The sequence below is a fragment of the Artemia franciscana genome, chromosome 3 (genome assembly GCF_032884065.1).
Source record: "Artemia franciscana chromosome 3, ASM3288406v1, whole genome shotgun sequence".
Classification (NCBI taxonomy): Eukaryota; Metazoa; Arthropoda; class Branchiopoda; order Anostraca; family Artemiidae; genus Artemia; species Artemia franciscana.
This window is the reverse complement of record NC_088865.1, coordinates 3,357,533-3,380,564: the sequence shown is the minus strand read 5'-3', so window position 1 is coordinate 3,380,564 and position 23,032 is coordinate 3,357,533. Positions and strand designations below refer to the sequence as shown.

General features: G+C 33.9%; 1 protein-coding gene across 1 annotated transcript in view; it reads right to left on the bottom strand.

Moving 5' to 3' along the window:
• The window catches only part of LOC136024757 (nucleolar protein 16-like), a 33,378-nt gene that overhangs the window by 5,575 nt on the left and 4,771 nt on the right, over nucleotides 1-23,032 (bottom strand). The window contains exons 2-3 of the mRNA XM_065700208.1: nucleotides 13,201-13,309; nucleotides 3,899-4,129 (exon numbers count right to left, since the gene is read on the bottom strand). Coding sequence (XP_065556280.1) covers nucleotides 3,899-4,129; nucleotides 13,201-13,309 — 340 coding nt within the window. The remainder of the gene's footprint in view (nucleotides 1-3,898; nucleotides 4,130-13,200; nucleotides 13,310-23,032) is intronic.

Here is a 23,032-nt window from a genome sequence, read left to right as displayed (position 1 = left end):
TTGTTTCAGTTACTGTTTTACTTCCCCTATTGTTTCAGTTATTTTTATTGACATTATTTCTGTATGGGGACATGGAGAGACGTCATTTAAGACATTTTGACGTATCTTAATGTGTTGAACTCTAACCTTAATTTTTCCTATTGTTTCAATAATTTTTATGACGTTATTTCTGCATGGGGACATGGAGAAACATCATTTAACACCTTCTTGACATATGTAAATACGTTGAAATCTAACTTTCAGTTCATCTTAGAACTAGAATACAAACTACCCTTTCTAGACGTTTTAATTTTTATAAGGCCTCTTAGCCTTGAGTTTCTGATTTCCTTGCGTAAAAGGAGGAGTGGTTATATCCTCAGTTCATCGAACGCTAAAAATATATCCTACTCCTAGAACTGAACTATCTCAAGGACATTTTATTAGCAATCCCTTTAGTTTTATCCCACTTTATTTTAATTAGCCCATTGCCGATTGGGAACTTTCTTTTATTTGGTATCCCATTAATTTACTGGGGTTTGTTAGACAAAAGGTTTAGAAAAACCTCAACCCATAAATGAAAACACCTCGTCGTTGGACGGTAAGAAAAACTACACTGTTTTATCTGTTCTTCTAAAATTAAGTAAATAACTAGAAAGAATAAAAAAAGCATCAATGTCACATTTAAGGGTCTTAATAAACTATAGAACTCTCAACTTCTGGAAGGATAGAACTAGCTAACTTTTGGGTAGTGCTGTATTTCAAATCCCATGTTAAAATGGTAGTATTTGTGTTTAAATGACCCGCAGATAGCCAGAAGAGAGGTAACCGGAGAACAAATTAGCAATAGACAAAGACATGAGGCTACACCAAAGACTTGAAACTTTTGATTCCACCTTTGCTCAACACGTTTATAATAGCCCTTACCACTTCATTTTATTTGAGAACGCTTACATTATTGCCATTGTTACAGGTTTCATGCAAGTTTTCAAGGAGGCGTTTGAGAGTAACAAAATATATATACTAAAAAGTCATCCTCACTAGAGCTACCAGTGATACTTGCCTCAGCCCGATTTATAATAAACTTATAGACTCTGATCCTTTCTATTATAACTATTAGCAAATTGCTATTTTAAACCAATTTCTGATAATACCATACCTGGTAAGCAATTGGCGTTCAAAAAGGCTTTACGAAAAGTGACTTTCCCAGGTTTACCTAGTCGTTTAATGTTTGAAGCTTTCATTTAGTTACCCTTTCATTGTTTTTTTAATTTGTTTTGTTTTCATTTAGTCCTTAGGATTTCTATCTATATTTTTTAACTCTTTATTTACTTTCGTGACTGAGAGCGGTCGAGCAAAGGTCTCAACCAAAATATCTGCATATTCATCCTTCCTTTTTTTCACTGGCTGGAATTATCCTCGTTTTTCCTTCCTCACAATTTTCTTTATTTTAACTGTCAAAGTTGTATGTTTTTTAAATTAAAAAAAAAAAAATCGTCAAATCTCCAATTTTAAAGCACTAGTATCATGACCAGTCACGCCTTCACGTCACATGTCAGTATCATGGCATGTCAGTCACGTGGCTAGTATCATGGCGAAAAACATGCCTTGAAAATGAAGAACAATCATTATAAATACACAAATGTTCCGCTTCACCTTCACCAATTAACTTCACCAGCTTCTTCCCTCGTACCTACTGTTCATGGGTGCCATTTGGACAGAGGAAAATAGTTAATTATGAGTAGAGAGTAGTAGATAATTATATACAGCAGAAATTTTCTAACAGTTATATCAAACATATCTGTGTTTTTTAAAGCCTTAATATAAAAAATTTGAAAATAATTTCCTTTTTTCTGTTACACGTAGTGTAATTAGATAGACGTAGATGCAAATTCCGAAGATAATGGCGCCGAAAGTGCATGAAAAGATGTCAGGAAGTTTAGAGACAAAAGTGGTCGCATTTGACCATTAAGCCAGAGCCACGGTGAACCATAAATTAATTAATGCTTTTCAGAGAACCAAGGCAATAGTTTAACATGTCTTTTTCACGGTCATCAAACTTCTTTTTTTCTCTGACTAGGGAAGCAAGGAGTTAGATGTAGATTAGACTGAAGACTACTCCTATTGGAAAGAGAGAGCAGCCTAATTTATCGCGAAACCTAATATGTTCTATTACTCATACTGATCCCAATGCTCCTACTGTTACTTTTGGTAGTACGACTACTGTTATTACTAAAGATAAAGAAGGTTTTAGTAAAACTTTCAGGGAATGGTGAGGGGCGTGCTGAACTGAATCAAAACGCATTATGTACACGTGGGTTTAATAAAACACATTTATGTTTAATAAAAAAAGGGAAACTAGGCAAAACTACAGGAGTGAACCTTACTTACCAGCCAGCTAAAGCCAGTTACTCTTACGCAAAGACTCTTATGTGACTCCAGTGAAAATCTTGAATATAAATTACTATCAAGGCTATAAAAACCAACATTCCACCAAGGATGTAGATTAACGAAAGACAGTTCCAGTCAGTGTTTCTACTATCTTTAAATTAAATTTTAACAAAAGTTCTTGGTTTGGTAATGAAGATTGTGCCTATTAACAGGGCGAAGACACATTCTGTAGAAAACATTTGACAAGAATAGCTTAGCCAAATTTGTCTAGTGTCTTTTTTTAAAAAACTATTTAGCATTAAATGGTAACACTGGATTACAAACAATCAAAAAAAGGACATCTAATTAAAAACAACTTTGACCGTAAAAGATAAGAATATATTTTTCTTCATAACTATTTTTTTTTCACCAAAATAAAATTTTATTCCCCCAAAAACCTAGCCATTTTCACTGAATCTTACATTTTGAAAATGGAAGTGGTTGCTTCCGCCACAATCCAGATTACTATTACTACTAACCAAGGTCGTATCCAGGGGAGTTAGGATGTTTGAGCCCCCCCCCCCCCTAAAATGTATGTTCGGCTGGTAAAACGTAGCAAAAACTAATATAAACAAATTTTTTCGTGCGTTTTTTTAAACCCCCTCCACAAAAAAGAATTCTGGACACGGCCCTGCAACCAACGACTCACCTCAGCATCGAGTCACCTGAAGGAAACACAGCTGCACACGCTCCTTCTCCAATCCCATCTATTCAAATCGTCATTCATTAACCCTCCCATGAAGGTGCAGTTTCCTTTTAATCCTTCGTTCTGACGTCTTTCCACCCAAATCAAGAACGATATGCTTTACGTTTATGATGCACAACTAGGGGATAAACTCCCCAATCCTCCACGTGGGTTTAAAATATACTTTATGGCAGACATTAAAGCTTTATACTTTAACCGCTCTTTCAAGGGCTTTAGGCCCCCTCCCTCCACAAAAATACGCGTTGACCTTCCAAGTTATAGTTGATTTGTAACTATGAAGTATCTTATTATTGGTAGCAGATTTGGGGGCTAGAAAATAGCTTGACTGATTTTCTCAAGCTCGGGGATTTACTCTACACCATTGGCAATAGTAGGACATTGACTCTATTATTGAAGTCTATTACTATTAAGTCTGCTGTCATTTTTGGTCTTAATCCTTGTTTTTATAATCAAAAGGAGAATGGACAAGATGCATCTTCAACAATAACCATTTTGGGGTATTTAACTTTACAAAATAAACTTTATTTCGAATCTTACATCAGGTAATATGTTGAAAATCTAGGGCATACGCTACATAAAATCCGACCCCCCTCCCCTCTTTACCCAAATTTTGGGAAGATACGATCCTTCATGTAGTCACACAAAGAATCGCAATGGTAGAACATTTCAAAAGCCAACATTTGCATATTCCAGCTTATTTAGGAAAGTCCAGTAGCAATAAAAAATCCATAGCGGAAAGTTTTCTAATTAGATTAGCTAATACTACCGCAATGCCAAAATTAATACCTCATAATCATCATTGTATTTGTCCACCATATACATGACAAATTCAAATTCACAAGGAGGAATTCTAGGAACATGCACTCGCCTACGAATAGGATTTTTTAGTCTGCTCAATGCAGTTTGCTTTTCCAAAATGTTTCCTTCAGATGGCACAATTGAATTAACTCCATTTAATTCAGTTTCCTCAACTGACCAGTTTGTTGTGCTACATAAAGATGGATTTGTATGCAAGTCCTGGAAAAGAAACAGAAGTGGATAACATAAGACAACAGTTAATAATGAAAAAACTAATAACTATCTAGTTCAACATTGTAATAATGGTAAATGTTCCATATCAGATATAACTGTCACAATTTTAGAAAATTTAGAATTAGAAAATTTAAATAAAGAAGAGAAGAATAATAGACTACGTAAACAGGAGGATTTCTGGATCCATACTCTTGGTACAGCTTATCCTTTTGGGCTAAATGATCGTGTAGCAAAATATGGTGACATGTCTCATGTTGTTGTTAAATGTATTGATGGTTTTATGGACCATCCTTCTTTTACTTGTCCTACTAAACGTAAAAAACGATCGAGAGGACATAGGAAAAATAATAGAAAAAATGAATTAGATGTACATATGCTTCTATAGTTCTATGCCAGCTACTTGAATCTAGGGGTATGATTTCTGTAATAAAGTGTCTAAATAATTTATCCAAGAGGAATTTAATCAAACTTTTCTGGATTATAAATTAATTTTTAACTTATAAATTTTCAAAAACTATTGGGCAAATTATTTTTAATTATAATTTAATACTAAAAAAACTAGATAGTGATATAAATTGGAAACCGGTTTGTAATTGTAAGCAACTTGGCCCATTTGTAAATCCTACTTACAAACATGTTATAACAGGGGACTTGTCAATAATAAAGCATGATGATCTTCAAATTATAATGAATAAAGGGGCTAATTTCCGTCTTTCTCATCATCTGAAACCATCGAGTGTTCTTGATGGCTTGGAAAATGATTTTGATTTATTTATTGATAAGTGGTGTAAGAAAGAGAATAAAAATAAAGAGAGTTTTCAAAGTTGGAAGAATTTAATTATTAGTAGAGTAAGAAATAAAATATATTCTAACTTAAAAAATAGTAACACTAAATCATTATTTTATAATGCGAAGATTAAACAAGCAATTGCTAATCTAAAGAATGAATTTGTAATTGTGCCAGTGGATAAAGCTAATAATAATTTTGCCATAATTTGTCAGAAGCTGTATTGTGATATCTTAAAAAGGGAGTTATGCACAACTAATGTTTACGAAAAGGTAAATATAGAGGATGAGAATTTAATTGAAAAGACTGAAGAAATACTTTTTAAAAATTTTAATATTAAAATAAATGACAATGATAAAAAGTTCCCTTTCCTATATTGGACTGTAAAATTTCATAAGAATCCCCCTAAACCACGGTATATTGCTGGAGCAGCTAAATGTCCAACCCGCATTGCTGCTACTGACCTCTCTTTAATTTTAAAGGAAATTGTAAATAAACTTAAAACCTATTGTTCTGGTATTAAAAAATTTTCGAATTTTAATCCATATTGGAGTGTTAATAATTCACTGCAGGTGATAGATTCTTTAACAATGGTTTCAGCTAAAAGAATTGAGTCTTTCGATTTTGCGACAATGTATACTAATTTATCACTTAATTTAGTGTTTGATAATTTAAAAACTGTTATAAAGAAATCTTTCCTCTTATCTAGTAAAAGGTTCTTAAAAATAGACATTTATAATAAAAAAGCTATATGGACAAACTGCTTTAATACTACAGTTAACTTGAGATGTTACAGCTTGGATATGATTCTTGAGTTATTGGAATTTGTTTTATACAATACTTATATAAGATTTGGGGGTGATTTGTACAAGCAAATTATGGGAATTCCCATGGGGGGAATGCCAGCCCATTTATAGCTGACTTGTTTTTAAGTCAACTAGAATATAAATATATGATGGATAAGAATAATCCAATTAATTTAAAACATGCTTTGTCAAATAATAAAAGATATTTAGATGATATTTTGGTCTTAAATTGTAAGGATTTCATTGATATTTCTAAAAATATATATCCATCAGAGCTTATTCTTGAGCCTAGTCATGGCGCTGGTCATGAAGATCATTTCTTAGATTTAAATATTAATATTTGTGATAATAATAAATTAAGTTTTAAAATGTATAATAAAACGGATGATTTTGATTTTGAAGTGATTAGTTTCCCATTCCCTGAAAGTAATATACACTCAAATATCACATATTCAGCGTTTTTCTCACAGTTACTTCGTTATGCAAGGATTTGTAGTAATTATATTGATTTTAAAAATAGATGTAAAATCTTAAGCCAAAAATTGATATCAAGAGGTTTTTCTGCAAATAAATTAACTTGGCAATTTAAAAAATTTAGTTTTCATTATAACGAACTTTTGAATAAATATCAAAAGAATTATCTAGAAATACTTAAAGAAATTTTTAACTAATTTCGGAGGTTCGAGAAATATTGTCACAGCGCCATTTATTTTGAATTGTGTTTCTAATTGAGCGGATTTTCTAAAAAATTAGCCACATGGTAAAGATGAATTCTATAATTGTTTAGTTCATCCAGGTTTTTTGCAATGTGTTAATATTTGTGATTTGGTAAAATTTATAATATTTAGTTTACCTATTGTTGCTAAAGGGAGGGATATATTAACAGGATAAGCTTGTTTTGGTTTTACTTGGTTGTTTTACCTTTGCTGTTTTTTTTTCATAGACATGTATTTTGGGACTGATACCTGACGTGGGGAAGCCATGGATATTCTGTGGTAGCCAAAACACACTGTGCTGGGTAGAGAATTTAGAGTGGCGAAACCCTATATAGGCCAGTGTATTCTCCTGATGAGCCCTTATGTTGGGTGTTGCCTCTGAATTATTTTTTCTATTGTTTGGTAAATGACGACTTATACTTATTGACGACATGACTGCCTGTCCATGGATTATTCTTTATGGTTGATTGTTTGTGGCTATGCTGTTTGACCTATGTGATTGTATGGATGAGTAGGGTTAAGGCCTCATTCAAGTGCTGGTCTATATTAATCACTAATTTAGGAAAACAGTCTTCCTTTTCTTCTTCTGTCTCCTTTTTTTTTTTTTTTTTTTTTTTTTTTTTTTTTTTTTTTTTTTTTTTTTTTTTTTTTTTTTTTTTTTTTTGTGTGTGTGTGTTTGTGCTGTAGCATTGGTGATTTCTCTTTTCATTATATATCATTTTTCAAAATAAGTGCAAATTTCTAGTCAGCTATAAACCTTAAAAATATTTTCATTTAACAATATGACGCAAGTATTTACTTGGAGTACTTTCACAGTCGAAGTTAGTTTATTTTTTTATCAACATAAAAGAGTATTCACTTTTTTCTGTTTTTATGCCCTAAAAGTGTTTATTAAGGTTAGCGCTAATTATATTACATGACCTTTATTAACAAATAATTATTTTTAAAATTGAAAATGTTTTGATTTTTTGAAAATCTGCTTAAAATGTTAGAATTTTATTCATTAATGGTAGGGGAACAGCATTTCCAAACTTTTTTTTATTCCTCTCCGAGTATTCTTAACAATTCCAGTCACTCCTTCTGGAGAAAGAGCATTTTTCAAGGCTAATATATATATATATATATATATATATATATATATATATATATATATATATATATATGGGGAATTATTAGATTTATGGGGAAACGAGTTTTAGAAAAAAGACTAAGACAATGATAAAATAGGAAAAGTGACAAAAAAACAACAATTGACCCAAAGATCAATAAACAACTATGAATATTTAGTTTTATTTGTTTATTGAAAACCAGTCAAAAAAAGGACAGGGCACTGACAAAGAAAGTAAAAACAAACAAAATAGAAAGTACACAAAGCAAATATAAAAAACATCAACAAACATAATACGATACCACAAAATTAATATTAATACTTGTAGCTAGAGGAGAAACCGAAAAATTCAAAACTCAAATATGTTCCGAAGTTTTTTAAAAACTGAATCAAAATTAAGAATAATTTAATTAAATAAATTTTAAGATTTTTTGCTAGCAAGATAAAAGAACAAACTACCTAAAGTCTGTACAAGCAATCCAGCACAATGCAATTTACAAAATCAGAGTAAAATTTTAATATCTAAGTTCAATAGTTTAACCATTTTTGAAGAATACTATAGATAGATAGATAGATAGATAGATAAGTGTATTTCAAAAACCCGTGGGCCATATACACACAAAATATAAATAAATAACAGACAAGCAAGGAAATTAACAACAGTACGAACACGCACAAAAAAAACAGAATTCAACGCAAAAAGTACCTAATCTAACTACAAAAGAAATTAATCATATAAAACTTTTTCTTCTTATTAAAGATTTTTCTATATATACTCCCACTCGAAATATTGTGGTTGGGTTACTATTTTGTAGAATACCCGGAAGCATCAAATTAATCCCATGCAAATAAATTTCCCGTAAATCCAAGAGCACCGGGCATTTCCGGAGAAAATGATCCAAGTCTTCATCATCATCTTTACAAAGAGGACAAAGATACCGCCTATCAGGACCAACTATCATTTTATTTTTGTCGAACGTTTTTTGCCTGTTCTGGATTGGAAGACAATTTGCCCTAAGCTGAATCCAACGACGTAGAATCATAGCCGGTAAATTAAGTTTAAAATAAACTTCCTCCCCAAAACTAGGTTTTGCCTGATTATAATGTTGTAGGGTTGTAGAATCAAGAACCAGCCCTTGCCAATGCTGAATTTCCTGACTCTCTAATATAAATCGTACCTGGCTTTCTAAATTTGCTGGTACATCGCGAGAGCAAAGACCATTATTCCATAAATAAGGCATTCCTATTTTTTCTAGTAATGATTTAATTTGGGATGGCCACGAGGTTTTTAAACCACATTTCAACATCTCTTCATATGCCACTCTTACTAGTCTATCTTCATTACTCTTAGTTAACTTCAACCAGAATCTAAGCATTAAAATATACCTACGTAGCTTTAAAGAAAACAGGCCCATATCACCTTTCAGAATCTGTGAATGAGTTGTCTGATGTAAACCAAACACTCTTTTATAATACTGGAGCTGAAGGGACTCCAGTTGCTGCACCGTTTCTCCACCCCATATCTCTGCTCCATATTCTATTACGGGTAAAATTTTTGTGTTAAATATTCTTTTATGCATTTTTAGGTTTTTGATCCCCATTATCGTCGGGTTTCTAAATATAGCTGACATGGCCACCCTACCTCTCTTAATTATTTCATCAACATGACTCCTTAGGCTTCCATTTTCCGATAAGATAAAGCCTAAATATTTTATTCTTTTACTTATAAATAGTTCCTTATTATTAAATTTAAACGTATATTTTTCATCGTCCCCAACCTTCCTTTTTTTAAAAATAACAACTTCGCTCTTTTCAGTATTCAGCCTTAACTTTTTTATATGCAAATATTCTTCTATGAGATTCAAAAGAGTCTGTAGATCTTGCGGTTTATTAGCCACCAAAGCAATATCATCTGCAAATAATAAGAGAGATAGTTTTTGAGTCCCTAGGCTAACTTTCGGAGCCCATCTATTCTCTAGAAAATTAACAACATCATTAATAAAAATATTAAATAACTTAGGTGAAAGGGTGCTGCCCTGTTTTACTCCCCGCTTAATATCAAAAAGCTTCGAAAACCTATTACCAACTTGAATGATTCCACTCACACAAGTATACATGCTCACTATCAATCTAACAAATGAATGGGGAAGGCCAATATTTAGCATGGCATCCTTCAATAACTCTCTGTCGACACTATCAAAAGCCTAATGGAGATCCAGAAATCCCACATAAAGACAAGTTTTACCCTTTCCATATTTATCTATTAATGCCTTTAAAATAAACACACTATCTGTCGTCCCATACCCTGTCCTGAAACCCCCTTGTTCCTCATGTATTAAATTATTTGTATTTAACCAATTGGAAATCCTGGTATCTAATATTTTCTCCAAAACCTTACTTAAAGCAGGGACAAGTGCTATTAAACGATAATTTTCATGAGCCTTCGGGTTTCCTCTCTTATAAAGTGGTATAAACAATGATGTCTTCCAAGCGCTTGGCCATTGCCCTGACCTTAACACCTTATTACAAAGAAGAACAATTATCGGTATCAAAATGGAAAGAAAATTCTTAAATAACAATATTGGTATACCATCAACACCCGCAGCAGTACCACCTTTTAACTTCTTAAATATTGACTTAATCTCTTGGCCATTCACATCACCCACTAAATCGTAATCATGTTCTCTCATGGGATAAATAACCATCTCTGGGGTATGCGCTACCTCCTGAAGATCTGCACAAACACCTTCTAAATTATTTAGGTAATCAGGCCATGAATCAGCTTCCGGAACAGCCTGGGTATTAACATTTCTCCTTCCACTATCATTCTTTATATAGCCCCAAAACTTTTTAAAATCTTTATTTCTAAAATCATCAGCGATATCCAGTTTCTTCTTATGCTCGTACTCTTTTTTTTTTCTTTTTATTAAACTTTTATATTCTCTTCTTTTATCTTTATAATTAGCCAATTTATACTTTGATCTTCCGCGCTATCAAATTCATTCAAACGATTTAATAAATATTTTGCTTCTTCTTTCATTAACTTGCAATCCAAGTCAAAATATCCCTCATTCTTTTTTAATTTTTTAGTTAGGCCACATGATTCTGCACAACTGCCCATTATTTCATTTAACAGCATAATTACACTATGTGCATCTTTTTCATTGTCTTCTAACGCTTTCAAATTATTTTTTACATGCGAGTCCAATAGCTCCCTTCTAAATGCCTCAATATCTTTATCTGTTAAATCATTTCTAATTCGTTTTCCTAAACCTATTTTTCTATAATCCGCATTATAGAAATTTCTTAGTCGTGAACCGTGTTTCGCAAACTGCCCAATCTTCACCTCAAGCATAATAGCTCTATGATCAGATCCAACTAAATCTAATACTCCCATATTTATTGATTCAGGTACAAGTTGCGTATTAATTAGCACATAATCTACGACACTTGGAGTTGGACCCGAAAGGCAAGTGAACTCGCCCCTACCCTTATCCTTCCCAAACCTACCATTCGCAATCATCAGACCATGTTCCCCACAAAACGCCAGGAGCTTTCTTCCCCATACATTTATTTTTCTTTTTTCATCCTTGTTGCTTCGTGGTATTCTACAACAAATTGGGACAAAATCACCTAAATCTGGAATCAACACATCTGGGATCTCAGCCTCCAGGCCGGTATAAGCATTGAAATCCCCCATTAACACACAATCCAGATCTTTATAACTTTCTTGTATTAACGAAAATTCTTCCCCTAAAATTTCCCAAGTATTTTCTCGATTGTACGAACTATTCTGTGAAGGTATATACACTACACCCAAAATTACTTGCTTCCCACATTTCAAATAAATAGACAGCCAAAGCAAGTTTTCAGATCTACTACTAATTCTCTCATAGCCGTCAATAGCAGATGCTTTAACCAAAACCAAAATGCCACCATAATGTCTATTATTTCTTGCTACATTACGCACGGTCTGTTCAACGAAATATCCGGGGAGAGGTGATATAGGAGAACAATCGTTCCATGTTTCAACCAGCGAAATCACATCAAACGAAAATAAATCGTCATATAAATAGGTCAACTTATCACGTAATCCTTGTATGTTCCATGACACTAGACTCAGTATATGGCCCTCTATATCCTATGTTTCTACGCCTTCTGTTAGCACGTTAACATCACTAGCCTTTGGTTGAGATTGCTCGTTACTAGTCTTAGTCGGGGGAAAGGCAACATGATAATACTCACGAGTGCGGTTATTTATATCCGCTTACTCACTTCGGTGTTTATTGTAATAAAAATCACGTGAAAAACCACCACGATGTCTATCATTAAACTTCTTTCTTGGCGAATGGCTTCCTTTGGGTGCTACATTACGAGTACCTGGTCGAAACAAGTCATTTGGGCTGATAATAGCACTAGAAGGTCTTTTAGCTGTCGATACTGCCTGAGGAGTGGTGGTCGATGGTACTAATGTCTCAGTATCACTATCACTGGCATCACTAACTAGCCTCATCGGAATATTATTGGGATCATTTGGGAGCCTAGCACTAAAGGGTGGACCAGAATTTTGTACTGGCTTCAAATTACGCTTAATCTCGACTATTGAATTTCCATCATACCTGAATATTCGACCTTCGATGAATAGTTAGTCACCTCGTAATTTTGCATCACGGCCATCATTTTGCGCAGTAGTCAACATTTCCTTTAAATGTTTACGGGCCTCCCTTTGTATAGCTGTGTAATCCGGAGCCACCGATAAACCAAACCTTCTTAATACGGAGCTGTTTCTTAAAATATAGTCTCTGATTTCAACCGAGTTTAGCTTTACTACTATCGGCCCTGATTTCAATCTAAAAATGTCACGTATATCGCTTCGATTTATCCCGAGAGACGGCATAGTACGATTTAATAACCCCGTTATTTCTTGCTTCAGAGTATAATCGCCGAGTTGTTGAGGGGTGTAATTATAGAAGATTAAATTCGTTCTTTTCTGCTCTGCTTCGAGCTTGTTGGCTCGTTCATAAGAGACTGCTAGCTTACATTTCACATTTTCCAGCTCTTTTTTAATTTCATCATTTGTCTTAGCATTGTTAGATAACTGCGTAATAATGTTACTTAACTGTACTTGTATGGCATCAATGCTATCCGAAAGTTCAGGAATCGTATTAACTTTCTGCGAAAGCACCGGTAATAAATCCAGTTTAAAATTAATTTCTTGCAAGAACTGGGCACTTTGCATTTTCTCGGCCTCTCGTGTTTGGACTGCCATTTACACCCTTATAAACTTATCAAAGTGCAAAATGTAAAACCTTTATCACTCCTTGATTTGATCCAGTATCGTTAATTAGCAATAAGACTTTTTTTTTCACCATTCGAAAAAAATCACAATATTGGCTCAAAGCCACGCGGGAGAGAAACGTTATTTCAATCTTGGTTTAAACTAGTTAGTTACACAATTTGTCTAAATGTAAGCATGGATGTTATCCGAAAGAAATGAAATCTGGTTTTGTTGTTAACTCCTTGAACTCTGAATGAAAACTGATCAGGAATGATCATTCCGATATATTATCGGAATGATAATATATTAATGATCAGGAATTTAATACGAGTCTAAAGAAAATAAGGTGGAAGTCTGATACCTTCGTAAGTGGAATTGGGAGTATTTTATTGGGATCCATTGCAAATCCCATCTTCCTCAAATTCTCTTGAATTCCTTCTTTTTGGTTCCATTCATCTTTCAGAACAGCGCTATCGACGAAAAAAAATATTAGAATAAGTATAGTACTAAACAATGGCAATCATTTGTAGCATTTTCAGCATTGGAAATGGAAAAATTTTGTTTGCTTTCAAAATCTCAAAATAGTTGCATCCCAGTGCTATTTTTAGTTTTATTATAACACACACTACTGCACATATGGAGGGGATTCCCCAGGACAGAGAGAAAGATGAGTGAAGACTCAATAGAGAATCAACATAAATATAAGTTGCTGCACACCACCAATAGTATTTCTACAAGAGGTTCACCTCACATATTTTATTGACAAATGCAGACTAAAAAAGTCACTTAATTTATTAAATAAAAAAAAACGAGGAAGTTTTTTCAACTTAAATTAAGGAGGGACATTAACACTTAAAATAAACAGAAATTATTCCGCATATGAAAGGGGTTGTCCCCTCCTCAATGCCCCGCTATTTACGCTAAAGTTTGAGTCTTTTTCACAACTCTACTTTTTAAAACAATAAAAAATTTTAGCGTAAAGAGCAAAGCGTTGAGGAGGGGACAACCTCTTTCATATACGGGATAATTTCTGTTCGTTTTAAGTTTTAATGTTGCTCCTTAGTTTCAGTTGAAAAAACTGTTTTTTTTTTTTGTTTAAATTCTGAATGTTTTTGAATTAATGTATGTTTTGATTTTGGATCAACGCACATAAATAATTAAAACAAAATTTGCATATTAACTTTCTTTTGGCTAAATGGCTTTCTCATTGTTTTGATCAGACAATTTTGAAAAAAATGTGTGGGGGAGGAGGCCTAGCTGCCTTCCAATTTTTGGCTACTTAAAAAGGCAACTAGAACTTTTATTTTTTTTACGAAGGTTTTTATTAGTAAGAAATATATGTAGCTTACGAATTAACTTACCTAACAAAATTCTATGTTTGTATATTTTCATTACGTATATGAGGGGGTTCGCCCCCTCGTCAGTACCTCGCTCTTTACACTAAAACTTTAATTTTTGTCCCGATTCTTTAGTTCTTTAATGCTGATCCTTACTTCCAGTTGATTTTTTTTTATTTTACTGATTTTCTCATTTTTTTTCAATAATTCTAGAAAATCCTGTGCCCCCTTCATGGAAATTCTCCTCCCTTATGATAAATTCCTCCATGGAGAGGTCTTCCCGCGTAACCTCCTCCCCCAAACCACCCCTAACACATAAAAGTCCCCCTGAAAACGTCTGTACACTTCCCAATAACCATTTCTATATGTAAACAATAGTCAAAGTTTGTAACTGACATCCCCTTCCCCGGGGACTATGGGGGATCAAGTCGTCCCCAAAGACATATTTATTAGGTTTTCCGACTATGCTGGACAAAATGGCTATCTCAAAATTTTGATCCAGTGACTATGAGAAAAAATTAGCATGGGAGAGGTCTAGGTGCCCTCCAATTTTTTTAGTCATTGAAAAAAGGGCACAAGAACTTTAAATTTCCATTAGAATGAGCCCTCTCACGACATTCTAGGACAACTGGGTGGAAACAATCACCCTTGGAGAAAAACGAATAAACACGCATCCGTGATCTGTCTTCTGGCAAAAAAAATACCAAATTCTACATTTTTGCAGATAGGAGCTTGAGACTTGTACAGTAGGGTTCCATGCTACGCTGAATGTGATGGTGTGATTTTCGTTAAGATCCCACAACTTTTAGGGGATACTTCCTCCTGTTTTCTAAAATAAAGCAAAATTTCTCAGGCTCGTAACTTTTGATGGGTAAGAATAACAAGACGAAACTTATATATTTAAAACACCATAAAAACAAGATTCTTTTGATGTAACTAATTGTATCAAAATTTCGTTGTTTAGAGTTTCGGTTACTATTAAGGCGGGTTGCTCATTACTACAGTTGGTTACCACGAACTTTTTAATTAAAACTTGGCACAATGATAAATTATTTTTAAATTGGTGTAATTCCAGGTGATTGATTTTTTTATATATTGGGCTAGCCTTCCTAGCCAAATGACATCATCAGGAATGGATTCAAAGTTTTAATCATGGTCTGGGAAGACATTTTTTAAGAATTGACCTTTACTCCCCCCTCCAAAGGGTATTGACTGTTGTTGGTACAATTTTAGTTTTCTCAATTAATTTGCTAGATTCAAGATCCCACTAGATACACCTTTTGATGTTTATTCCAATATAAAACGCCCCGCTCTTTACGCTAAAGTTTTTTACTGTTTTAAAAAGAAGAATTGAGAGCCAGAGTCAAACTTTAGCGTAAAGAGCGGGGCGTTGATGAGGAAGCAGCCTCTTTCATATACGAAGTAATTTCTGTTCGTTTTAAGTTTTAATGTCGCTCCTTACTTTCAGTTAAAAAAACTTGTTTTTTTTATTTAATATCTAAAAGCCTAACTATTAAAAGCCGTTACGGCATTTTTATTAAAAATGGATCAGACCAGCCGTGGAATTCTGTCGGGTGTGATTTCTCTGAATGAAATTGAAGGAAAACGTATAAGGTTAAACCGGTCAGTAGGATGAGGGGTGGGACTGAACAAAGTTTATTGGCGCCCCTCTGCTCTTTAAGTCATTGCTCTCTATCTCCTCTACTTCTCTGCAAAGTTTATTGGTGCCCCTCTCCTCCTTAAGTCATTGCCCTCCACATCCTCTACTTCTCTGCTGCTGCTGCTTGGGCTGAAGGTGATATATTTCCTCTGTCTATAATATAAACACTTGTGTGTTCTGTTACTTAGCGTTATCCCTAAAACTGACGTGAGACTTTAAGCTATATAAAATAAGGACAAATAGAATGATGTCATATTAAGCCTATCTCCATGCTTTCATCCAATGGGCACTTACTTTTGATGAAATTGGACAAATTTTGTGTTATAAAACTAAAACATTCTAAATAAATTTACAGAATAAACAACACACAAAAAATAGTACTGGTCCTCATGCCCTTGGTAAATTCAGGCTTGTCAGGTTTTAAAGAATTAGTGGAACCACCTCCAAAATGAAAAACAATCCAGCATATTTGTATTTCCCCCCCCCGTTCCCTGCTAATAGATCCAGACGCAGTCCCAAGGTACTTACGCAAATCCTCTGTTTTTCAATTTTTTTTTTAATTGGTATCACTTCAGATTAAGAACCAGATGAGAAATAAAAATGAATAATAATGTAAACCCACAGTCAGCAATATTTAGCATTTGGCTGTATCGAGCCCTATCATAGAAGGGGGCTAGAAATGTCACAGAAACAGGAAACATGAAAGGTCATATACTTCTTTCACTTCAGTTTCAAGTTGAGAGCAGGCTATGCAAGGGACTCTTATCCAAATATGGAGGGAATTGAGATAAAGGCTTCAAAAGACCTTTCTGTCATAAAATTCAAGATCTATTTTCGGCTCTAAATCTATTCGTGAAAAACTTTCCTTTACCTAACCCGACAAAAGTCAATTCCAAAGGCCATTTCAGCAACTAAATTGAACTACTGAATAATTTAAATCAAAATTCAGTAGTTATTTTGGACTGGAAGTAGAACTTAACAATTACCAATTAGCATACTTTTCATTAACTAGATTAGTTATTGAGTTGGGTAAATGAACTTTCCAGAATGAATCAAAAGCACATTGTGGGTCAAATGAAGGTTTTTTCCAGTTCCAAAAACCTCCTTTTAAGTTTTGATCAAAACTTATAAGTTTCAAAACTTCAAAGTTTTGATTTGATCAAACCTTTAAGCCAGTCTTTACATTTATTCTAAGTTCAACTGTTTCTTTAACAAATCTTTTAAGCGAGTAAACGTGTAATTTAGTGGCTTTTTATTCAATCCAAAAGCTCTTTAGCTTTTATTTGATTTTTTTATTTATATTTAATTTAATTTTTTATTTATTTTTATTTAATTTTTATTTATATTTATATTATATTTATATTTTTTTTTATTTATATTTGAAATTATGAAAGGAAATGCAGCAAACAACAACTCAAGTCATAGTCCCAGAAAGGGAGATTGGGAAGCTGTCACCAAAAAATTAACTTCTATTAAATTTTGACATTCTCCACTTATAGGAAACCATTTTAACATTTTTTTTTTTTAAACAAAACAGAGTAATCCATAGGCTTGTCTCATTACAAATAGACAATAAACAAACAATAAAAAAGACAATAAACAAGAATTGGACCCCTGGGTATTGATTGGTATTACAATAACAAATAAACTTTTAGGCTGAACACATTACAAAAATAAGCAAATAAACCAGAATGCACAAAGAGACAAATTCATAAAACTCTTTTCAGGGGGTACTGAGTAAAACATATTATACAAATACCACAAATATAATGGTTCTATATACATCCCTTCCTAAGAGGAGGTTCCAACCAAAGCTGTTTTAAAGGCTGTAACATTATTTCTTGAAACAACATGGTCAGGTAACAAGTTCCATGATTTAAGCAATTTACCAAAGTACCCTATCCAACCATTCTTACAACCCTTTTTGGATACAACTTTTATGAGATCTACTGTGTGGGTGAAAAATGGCTAAACTAAAAGAACCCACTAAAAGATAAATTATCAACCCCTTTTATAATTTGAAATGTGTTAACTAAGTTCAATCTATCCCTCATGAAATGCAGAGATGGTAGATTCAAACATCTTAGTCTACCCCCATGAGGCAAGCACTTCAAATAAAGAACAAATTTTGATGCCTGTTTTTGCACTTTTTCAAAAAGCTGTAAATCAAATTTTCTTGTTGGATACCAAACACATGTGCAGTATTCAACTATTGATTGCATCATTGTCAAACAGTTCGTGGTAACGAACTGTAGTAAGGAGCGACCCGGCTCAATAGTTAATGAAACTCTAAAAAACGGAATTTCAATGCTAAAAGATATATCAAAAGAATCAGGTTTTTATGCTGATTTTAAATATATAAGTTTCATCAAATTTAGTCTTTGTCATCAGAAGTTACGAGCCTGAGAAAATTTGCCTTATTTTAGAAAATAGGGGGTAACACCCCCTAAAAGTCATAGGATCTTAACGAAAATCACACCATCGGATTCAGCGTATCAGAGAACCCTATAGAAAAAATTTCAAGGTTCAATCTACAAAAATGTGAAATTTCGTATTTTTTGCCAGAAGACAAATCACGGGTGCGTGTTTATTTGTTTTTTTTTTTTTTTTTTTTTCCCCAGGGGTCATCGTATCGACCAAGTGGTCCTAGAATGTCGCAAGAGGGCTCATTCTAACGGAAATGAAAAGTTCTAGTGCCCTTTTTAAGTGACCAAAAAAATTGGAGGGCACCTAGGCCCCCTCCCACGCTCATTTTTTTACGAAAGTCAACGGATCAAAATTTTGAGATAGCTATTTTGTTCCGCATAGTCTAAAACCATAATAACTATGTCTGTGGGGATGACGTACCCCCCACAGTCCCTGGGAGAGGGGCTGCAAGTTACAAACTTTGGCCAATGTTTACATACAGTAATGGTTACTGGGAAGTGTACCGACGTTATCAGGGGGATTTTTTTGGTTTAGGTGTGGGGTTCAGGGGAGGGGGCTATATGGGAGGATCTTTTCTTGGAGGAATATTTCATGGGGGAAGAGAAATTCAATCAAAAGGGCGCAGGACTTTCTAGCATTACTATAAAAAAACAAACAATGAAAATATAAACATGAAAAAGTTTTTTCAATTGAAAGCAACGAGAAGCATCAAAAGTTAAAACGAACAGAGATTATTACGCATATGAGGGGTTCTAAAAATACTTTAGCATAAAGAGCGAGGTAGTTAGGTATTTATAAAATATAAGAATATAAAAGTTTGTTACGTAAGTTAATTCTTAAGTTGCGTATTTTTTTACTAATAAAAACGTTCGTTAAAAATTAAAAGATCTAGTTGCCTTTTTAAGTAACCGAAAAATTGGAGGACAACTAGGCCTCCTTCCCCACCCCTTATTTCTCAAAATCGTCTGATCAAAACTAAGAGAAAGCCATTTAGCCAAAAAAAGAATTAATATGCAAATTTCATTTTAATAATTTATATACGGAGAGCCAAAATCAGACATGCATTAATTCAAAAACTTTCAGAAATTAAATAAAAAAAACAAGTTTTTTGAAATGAAAGTAAGGAGCGACATTAAAACTTAAAACGAACAGAAATTACTCCTTATATGAAAGGGGTTTTTCCTCCTCGACGCCCCGCTCCTTGCGCTAAAGTTTGATTCTTTCTCGCAACTCTACTTTTTAAAGCAATAAAAAACTTTAGCATAAAGAGCGGGGCGTCGAGGAGGAAAAACCCCTTTCATATAAGGAGTAATTTCTGTTCGTTTTAAGTTTTAATGTCGCTCCTTACTTTCATTTCAAAAAACTTGTTTTTTTTATTTAATCTTATACAGCATGCAAGAGCTTTGCAGGTTAAAACATGGTATTTTCCTTGATTAATAGTCATTGAACCCAAATATCACCAAGTAAACAATGTATTTAAATCATTCTGTAAAAGAGTCACATCAACGGGAGAAGATACGCCCCTATAAAGCTTTACATCATCTGCAAACATTTTGATTTTACTATGTAGAATTACCTGCAGCAAATTGTTAATAAATATACAAAACAAAACTGGTCCCAACCAACTACCCTGAGGAACTCCACTCAAAACACTACACTATTTAGATAATGTCTTGCCAGCCTTAACAATCTGTGACCTATCTGATCAGTAATCTGTAATTCAAGCCAGAGTTCTCAATCCAACCCCATGCTCTGCCCCTTTTCCAACAGCAGAGGCATTGATACCTAGTCAAATGCCTTACAAAAATCAACATAAACATAATCAAACTTTTGTCAGCCATCATTTGAAAATAATTGATTACTTCCATTAGCTGAGTATTACAAGACCTATTTTTCCCAAAGCTTTGTTGTGCTATATGCCACAGGTTATTTTTTCAAAATAATTTTGACCAAGTCAACAATTACTTTTTACATAGTCCTAGAAAAGATTTAAGCGTTTTAAATAGGTTGACATTTACTGAAAATCTGACCTTAGTCCACCCTTATGAAGAAGTTTTATCACTGCCTTTTCCCATCCAACAGGGCATTTACCAGAATCTCAACGAAGGTTAAAAAAAACCACCTCTTCTACCAGATATCACTCAAAGAAACTATCCAAGACGTCATGCAGACTCCGCAAGAGAAATCAGTTCGTTTCGAAAAGTCACCAGCCTTTGGAATAGGCTGTCAGAATATGCTATCTCGGCAACTTGTCTTGAAACTTTTAAACCAAGAGTTGATGCTGAATAGAGTGATGTAGAATGGAAGTATGTACAGGGCAGCCTATGAATCTTCAACTCGTCTTTAATCCTTCACAGAGCCTACAAGGAGGAAATCCTTAGATTGCTCCAAGCTGCAATTTAAAGTAAGAGAAGTAAGAGGACTGACATAGCAAGAAGCCAATTCAAATATGACAACATTTGAAACACCATCAATATAAGGGGCTTTATCCACCAAAAGACTGTGTATAATCTTTTTGACATGTTCAGGTGCAATGTCTTAATCATCAAACCAACTCAATTTGCATTAAAGGAGCTAACTGTATGAAATTATGTTGCATGTGAGCAGCAAGATTTACAAAAATGATGAAAAGGTTCCATTAAAAATAGCAGTCTTTCTCTTGTCATCACCAATAGATTCACTAGTGACCAGATTACTGAAGATCATAGATGATAGTGATTGATCATTGTTTCCCTATTTACATACTTCAAGTACCTCTTTGGACAACTTTGCAGGGAATCAATGATGGACGACTCTACAGACTCAGTGTGCAATTGCAGAGAGATTGTGGCAACATTTCTTGCTCTGTTATAAGCACACCAGAATTTATCATCTTTAGCCAAAAAATAATATCTCCAATGATAATGTCTCAAAATTCAAGTCTATCTAGGTCATATGAGTTCTTTATTATTACAAGGTCTAAAATAAATGGATTTGATCCAATCACGAACCAAGTAGGCTCAGAACATGTTGATGCAGAAAACTATTATTAAAGTCACCAACAACGAAAACTTTGATGAAACTGAAGATTGGTAAGTAAGGTAACTGAGTAGGCTCTCATCTTTTAAAGCACTACCAACACTCTTTGAAGGGCTATGATAAATAGCTACAAAACGAAGATTCTGAGAAAAACTTTAATGTCTCAACTTTAAACTAACAAATTTATACCCCAGGTTCTAATTTTCCAAATCAACCTCTTTGTATTTAAATCGTAGGGAAGAACAAACCTAAACGCCAACTCTTTTTCCATAATTTGTACTGCATATTATACCATAACCACTTAAATGCTGAAAATAAACAAAGGGATTAATACAGTTTTTTGGTAGATCTTGAGTCACAGCTATTAAAAAAAAGTAAAAAATACAGCATTAGACTTTACACTCCCTACCAGTGGTGCTGATCTCTATTTCTTGGCCCTTCAGCCAGGAAGTGCAATGGGTGGTTGGGGGCCAGCCATCCTATGCTTTTGCACACCCTTCCTGTTTACCTCCCCCTGATTTCTGCAGGTACCCATTTAGAGCTGGGTCGACTCTGGCAGAGCTTACAGAGTCACACCACTTTCCTCCATCCCAAATTAAATAATTGGGTATACTAGGATTTGAACCCTTGCCCTTTCAGACAAAGGATCCTCAACCCAGCTATTATATATTTGTTTTATTTTTTACTTCAAACAAAAAGTGATAAATCCAATTCTGATTTACACTGACTACATTCAGGGAGTTTTGGGTCAGTCATATCATAGTTTATGTAAATCACTTTTACCAAAATTGCTTAATTGAGCTCTGCCCTTAGTAGCATTCCATTCTGGCTATTTATAGCATAACTCTGTACTTTGGCACTAATTTCCAATACTTTCAATTTATTTGTACAATATACAGGTAAGGGACAAGCGTTTAAACCCCTGTTCTATTGACTGGGGCAATGACTCCATGTTTTGGAGATTTTTTTACCACTATACAACCATTTTTAATTCCTAGATTTTGCTCACCAGCAGCAGCTCTTTTCTTGTTTTGTTTTTTCTATTAGCGCTTTTCTTTGTAGTCTGTCTTTTTTTGAGGTATCAACACAGAAACAAATGCCTCCCTTTTTTATGTAGGACTGCTTTAGAATGTCAACTTTCATTTTAAATGAACTATCTAAGAACAGTAATGGGTCTGGTCAAAAAGATGAGTGGGCAGCATTGGGGTTGGAGTTAGTGCTTGGTAACCTTTACAAAATGGTCACTACACCAACATCTTGGAGCTTGTTCCAAATTTCACTTTTTGATAGATAAGTCTGTCATCCATCTGTCTATACATTATTCCTAGGGCAGAACTAAGGTAGATAGTCATAGAACTAAGGGATGAAAGATCAAATTGGATTTAAGTTGACATGTGATGGACAATATCCACTGGATTTGGATTTGTATGCAAAATGGGATACTGAATTTGCTTGACCTCACAGGCAACCAAGTGAACTAAACCTAATAGGCTTGACCACTTGCAGTCCAAAGGTGGAATACCATGTCATAGGGTTGACACATGATCAACAAGACAAATGGTGAGACCTATAGTTTTCCAAGTGTTTGGTTAAATGGCTGGTGTAAGTATGACTCTCTTATTGGAGAGTCTCTTTCTCTATAATCAATAGTCAAGTAGGTTAAGGCTACTTGGACAGCAACCATAGGTGGCTGTAATAGAAATGAAGTTTATTGTCAAATTATAATGAGCAATTTCACTGGAAGCAGGGAG